The sequence below is a fragment of the Staurois parvus genome, unplaced genomic scaffold, assembly GCF_062004578.1.
Source record: "Staurois parvus isolate SC_StPar_1 unplaced genomic scaffold, SC_StPar_1.0 ptg000297l, whole genome shotgun sequence".
In the NCBI taxonomy this organism is placed as follows: domain Eukaryota; kingdom Metazoa; phylum Chordata; class Amphibia; order Anura; family Ranidae; genus Staurois; species Staurois parvus.
In genome coordinates this window covers 910,773-917,228 of record NW_028318093.1, presented here as the reverse complement: position 1 = coordinate 917,228, position 6,456 = coordinate 910,773, and the positions used below count along the sequence as shown (strand labels likewise).

At 34.9% G+C, this 6,456-nt stretch overlaps 1 protein-coding gene across 1 annotated transcript; it reads left to right on the top strand.

Moving 5' to 3' along the window:
• Positions 1-963: 963 nt before the first annotated feature.
• FOXL3 (forkhead box L3) lies at positions 964-5,949 on the top strand. The gene is made up of 3 exons (XM_089682726.1): positions 964-1,073; positions 2,211-2,379; positions 5,314-5,949. Exons 1-3 carry the CDS (start codon positions 967-969, stop codon positions 5,779-5,781), a joined length of 744 nt encoding a protein of 247 aa, XP_089538852.1. The 5' UTR covers positions 964-966; the 3' UTR covers positions 5,782-5,949.
• The last annotated feature ends 507 nt before the right edge of the window (positions 5,950-6,456 follow it).

Sequence of the window (6,456 nt, the reverse complement as noted above, 5' to 3'; positions counted from 1 at the left end):
TTTTTCTCTCTCTCTCTGTTCTCTTTATTTCTTTTTTTCTTCAGCACTGATCCTCCTCTTTCAGCCTGGCTTATGTCCTGAAAAATTAACACATCCCTTTATCACATCCCCATCACCTATTTTAGTTCCCATCAGGTCCAGTAAAGCTTATTTCTGTTTACATGAAATGTCCCATAAACACTGCAAAGAGCAAAAGAAAACTCTTGCATTGTTACAATTTTGGATGCTAAGTCGGAAGGCCATTAGACTAATTCATCCTTCACATCAAAGCCCACACACAGACAGCTCTGCAGCCTCCAGCTATTTTCCTTTGACTCTGCTTCTTGACAGCGGTCCTTCATATCTGCAGCTCTGTACTCTTTTGAAAAATATTGCTGCCTCCTTATTAAAAGGAATAGAATCTCTATCTGTTACAGCACAGGAAGCATCAGAGCTTTCAACGTCTGTAACTGACGTGAGTACCTGCAAAGGATGCTCGCTTATCAGAAAATAGCTCAGCAGCCAATCTGTTAACAAAAGTGGAAAAAAAATCATGCCTTTCATATATGTATTTGCAGAGATCAGGTTTGTTTGCTTTTATACTGAAAAAATATCCTTGTTTTTTCCCCAACATCTTTACTGTCTGCATCAGGACCACCCAGAGAGTACATTTCAACGTGAGAGGCTGTGCAAAGTTCAAAGGTTCAGAATCAAACTACCCAATTTAATCAGTTATTCGCTGTCTTTCTTATATCCAGATTGGATGCAAACACAAAAATCCCAACAGACTTGCTGTCTGGAAGTCAGGAATTTTAAAAGAACAACCTCTACCCAAGTAAGAAAGGAGGAGGGAGTGGAGTGGGAATCCAAGCTTGGAAAGGGAGAGCTACACAGAGCATCCCACCCCTCTCTCCCTCCCAGGAGCTGCAACATACAGGACCCAACACACCAACCCAGCCACACTAGAGCCATCCAAGCACCTGCACAATGTTTGACCACACTCAATACCCATATAATTGCTTCAACTATGATGGAGATGATTACCCAACCTGCAGCTCTGATGAGGAGAAGAAGTGCACCAGACCTGCCTATAGGTAAGAAAGTTTAGGATAAGAATGGATTATACTTCTAGGGTATTTCCTTTTACAGGAACTGTTTACATTCAGTTGACTTATGACATTCTACATATATATATGTATATATATATATATATATATATATAGTAATATATATATATATATATATATATATACACACACACACACATTGACACATAACTTTACATAAAATGTTATGCTAAGTACAAATACAAAAAAATACATCTAGATATACAGATAGGTAGAAAAGAGATAGATGGATAGATAGATAGATAGATAGATAGATAGATAGATAGATAGATAGATAGATAGATAGATAGATAGATAGAAATTATAGTAAAATGTTAGGCTATAAGTAGAATATAATATACTTGGAATTTTTTTCAGTTGGTATGCATCTATACCTATGATAGTAATAGATAGATAGATAGATAGATAGATAGATAGATAGATAGATAGATAGATAAGTAAATAGATAGATAGTCATAAATGGTAGATTAATGCCAATATATTTGGAATCAGCTTTTTATTAGAATGCACCTATACCCAAAATGATAGATAGATAGATAGATAGATAGATAGATAGATAGATAGATAGATAGATAGATAGATAGATTTTCATATATGATAAATTAATGTTAGGATATATATATATATATATATATATATATATATATAGTATTGCTAGATATGTATGCACAAACATAATAGACGATAGTTAGATAAATAGATAGATTTGACTGGATAGAGATTTAAATAGGTAGACATTTGGATGGATAAATAGATAGATATTCATTTATGATAAATTAATGTTAAGATATATATATATCTTATATATAGAGAGAGATTTAAATAAGTAGACATTTGGATGGATAGATAGATAGATAGATAGATAGATAGATATTTTGCAGTTTGATTGACACTTTATGGAAATATAAAGATCACATTTCCATAGCAAGACAATGAAGTTCTGTAAAAGTTGTAAAGTATCACAAGCTAGGCAGAGTTGGGAAACTCATTGGTTCATGCTGTCACTGATTGATTGGTATGTACAGCATGCATAATAATTCTAGACAGACTGAAAAAGTTAAATTATCATATTTGAAATGTAAACTTTCTGATATTTTTTTATAGTTACATTGCATTGATCGCTATGGCAATTCAGCAAAGTCCTGATAGCAAAGTCACCCTGTCTGGGATTTATGATTTTATAATGAAGAAGTTTCCATATTATCGCTCAAATCAGAGGGCATGGCAGAACTCCATAAGACATAACCTGTCCCTGAACAGCTGTTTTGTAAAGGTAACTATACCTTGATGAATGACTGGATGAAATATAAATTTGTCTATTCAGTGTCAGTACTTCTGTATATATGTATGTATATGTTAACAGGTGCTTCTGTATGTGAATATATAGATAAATACATACATACTGTACATTCACATACATGCTAACCAATATATTTATATAAGGCATGGTTAAGCTAATTTAAGCACATTGTAGTAGAATTGTGAAATGACTCTGTATTGATGAGGGTGGGTTTCTCAAAGTCAGATTTCATACAGTTTGTTCCTTGTCAACACAGTTTGGGCATTGATTAGTTGTCTATTGGTTTTTGTGACTACTCCATCAGGTGTTAATGATTTGTTGATAAAAAATTATAATAGCAATTTGCACTATTTTTACAAAATTGTTATTATGTTTTTTATACAACTGATGTCTTCTTTTGCACAAATTAGAAACAAAAAAGTTAAATATATTCTATGTACACATTTTATTAAACGTTGAAGATTTAACCTACAAACCTATTAATTAGAAACATGTCCTGATGATATATTAAGTGCAATTACCAATAACAACCATTTAGATTTAAAGCAATATTAAACCCAAAAACAAAATATTGCAGCTTACCAATCCTTATAAATGATGGCTGCATATATTTTATTTTAGGCTTTTCTTCCTTTATTTTCACCTGATGATCTGACCAGTAATTCTGCTATTTTTCAACTTCCTTTAACAGACCAAGCTGTCCAGACAAAAGTAGCAATTAGAGGGTTGAGAAAAACCATTTGACACTGAAAGGAGGGCTTACAATGGTCAGCTGTTTATTCATCTATGTAAAGCCTTTATCCCAAAAAGATATGGTCGCTATCATATCCTATCTTAAAGTACAACTAAAGGCAAAACTTTTTTTTTTTTTTTTTTAGCTTTGGACAGTGGAGAGGGATTAGAACACTTGTCAGTTTTTATTGCTGTCTGTGCCCACATTAAGAAGAATTACCCTATTTGTCCTATTTACCATTATCATTGAATGTGGAAGTAAAAGCTCCAAAATGAAAAAAAAAGTTTTGCTTATAGTTCTACTTTAAGTGCCTCTTCTCCAGGGAGAATAAGTTTAATGAGGAAAGATTACAAACATTAAACATATTGTCCCTGGAGAGGAGATGCTTAAGAGAGGATATGATAGCGATATACTAATATCTTAATGGTGATTCCAACATTGGGAGGAAACTATTCAGTCTGAGGTCACTCAAGAAGACACATGGCCACTCAATGAAGTTGGACGAGAAGTGGTTTACCCTTTAACTGCTTACAGGGTTCTTTACTGTTAGGGTGATAAGGATATGGAACTCCCTTCCACAATCAGTGGTTTCTGCAAGAAGTGTTACTAAATTAAAATAAACGTTTAGATGGATATCTTATTGAATACAATATACGGGGACATGGGGATTTGTAGAGGCACACACATTAAACTAGATGGACTGGTGTCTTTATTCAACTTTATCAACTATAATAATAACCTATTGCTGCAACTACCCAAAAAGTGTTAGCTTGAGTTCTGCTTTAGTTTGTTAGTCATGTCCATCTAAATCTGCTAGTCTATCTAACACTACCCTCTCTCCAGATTGACAATGCTGCTGTCTAAAGGTGTCTCCATTGTTTCTCCATCCAGAGTGGAGATATCCTAAGACAGGAAGTATGTTACTGGCCAGATCACCTGGTGCAAATAAAAGAAGAAAAGCTTAAAAAAAAAAGAAAATAAGGCAGCCACCATTTTTACGAGTTGATAAGCTGCAATATATTTGTTTTGGGTTAATACCATTTTCCTGAAATGTGCAGTTACCACAGTTAAGGATTGGTGAACTGTAACACATATTGTATTACATTTTTGTTTTGGGGTTTAGTACTGCTTTAACTTTGATCAGTGAAATCAACCTGATAGCTGCAGGTCACTGCTTTTTACATGCTGTTCTTCAATGTTTTTGGAAAAGCATGCAAGAATATGATAACGTGTATCTGTATAACATTAGCAGATCCTTGTCAATTTAATTATGATTTTGTATTTTTTTTTTATTTTCTTTCAAGTAGTACTTACTGCACTTAACAGTAAACCTACACTAGATTATTTTGTGTGACTTTTTTGTGGATGTACAGTGTGTGTTTAGGTTTGTTGAATCAATGTTTAAGCTCTTTGAGCTCTTTTCAGTTCAATTGTTTGGCAGTAATTCAGATCCTTTAAAAAATTAGGATGTTGCATTTTATTAGGCAACAAACAAAACATAATAATACTTTTTCAAAAAGTGATAAGCAAATTAATCCACAAATCAAGAGAAGCTACACATTTATTTTTTTATACCTCTAACTATATTCATGAAGGCTGGTCAAACCAGTTCATAACTCACATGCCACTGGATTTCCAAATTGCTTTAATCTCCACAGATTTGCATACAGCCCCCTATATATAATTGCACTATAGTAGGTTTGTATTCTGGATATATATATTAGTCAAAGGTTTTCTCAACCATTTTATCTCAGAGGAACACATGAACTAATTATATGGTCTAGGGCAACTTCTGCTGAAGACAATTCAGTGGGGTTTAGTGGGAAGAATGACCCTTTACAGTGTTGGTCAGATTGTCCCCCTTACAGTGATGGTCAGAATTCCCCCCCTCATTTTTCCATATTTTACAAAATGCTAAAAATATCACTGGTGTCATACTGATGGTTCTTACAAATAGCTTTGACCCCAAAACTATATAAGCACCATCAGCCACAGCTCAAGGAACCCATAGCAACCTTTGGAGGAACCTTAGGGTTTAATGGAACCCTGGTTGACAATGGTGGACAAGTCTAAAACGTTTAGCAACATTGAATAGGCTTATGACTTGTGCAATACTGGTATGTTCCCATGTCTGAATTTTATATTAATGGTAACAATACATTGTATACTTATAGGTTCCAAGAACAGAAGGAAATGAAAAGGGGAAGGGAAACTACTGGTCTTTTGCCTCTGGATGTGAGTCAATGCTTGACCTCTTTGAAAATGGTAATTATAAAAGAAGACGAAGAAGGAGGAATATGAAAAAATGCCAGAAGGACCGAAAGCAAACCCTGGCTAAAACTCTTCATTCTGGAGAATATACCATTATTGGATCTTCAGAACATCTAGCACCTCGTCATGAACATAGACCAGAACCAAGGACACAAGGAGATTCAGATGGTCTATTTTCAACAGGCATCTCTGGCAGACAGAGTCAAACCCGTTCTGGCCTTGGAAAGACAGATGAGATCAAATTTAGCATTGATTATATATTGTCTGCTCCGGACCCTTTACCCATTCTAAGACCTCAACATACCATTTTTGAAAACAAATTTCATATCCTGGACACTCACCAACGAAATCTTCACCTATGGAGTCTATAGCACATGAAGAAAGGCTTGCTGCCTAACGTGATTTTAAAGCAATATAAAACTCTTGGTGGTTATGAGCCAACTTAGTATCAAATGTGCAACTTCAGTGGTTGTGTAGCTGTAGGCAATGAATATCAACTTTGTGTTTTACTGAGTTTTCTTTTGAGGCATATATCCGAAGACAACAAAAAAGTTCCATTAAGCATTTTATGATCTATATAATCACGTTAATGCAAAGGTATGGAAAGGTAAAACATAACAAGAAAATACACTGTTGTAGCATTCACTCACAAATTGTGAGTCTAATAACAGACCCAGGCTGTGTATATTGCAACAAAAAAAATAGTATATTATTACCTCTCCACTCACACAGCACAGGTTAAATGATTCTTTAATCTAAGGGGTAAGGAAATATTTAATTTGCTGCTCCTTTATGCAGGGTTCTTTTCCACCATACGGCCAGTCCCAAAAAGCTGATTCTCTTCGCTGGTCATGTGGGCAGAGCATCTCTGACGTCATATTTAATCCTATACTACCAGTCTCATGTTGTACATGAGAAGGCCGAGGACCTGCCCACATACTGGGGACAGAGGAGAGCAATGGCTGCCAGAGGAATCAGGAATAAGGAAAGTATTCCTGCTTACCCTCTGTTCCAGCCTTTCTCAACCTTTTCAACACAGAGGAACC

What these genes read in the sequence shown, in the direction of transcription:
- FOXL3 (XM_089682726.1), top strand. Translation starts at nt 967, where the DNA reads ATGTTTGACCACACTCAATACCCATATAATTGCTTCAACTATGATGGA. An exon ending in TGCACCAGACCTGCCTATAG is followed by an intron (nt 1,074 to 2,210) that starts GTAAGAAAGTTT and finishes ATTTTTTTATAG; the next exon opens with TTACATTGCATTGATCGCTA. An exon ending in TGAACAGCTGTTTTGTAAAG is followed by an intron (nt 2,380 to 5,313) that starts GTAACTATACCT and finishes GTATACTTATAG; the next exon opens with GTTCCAAGAACAGAAGGAAA.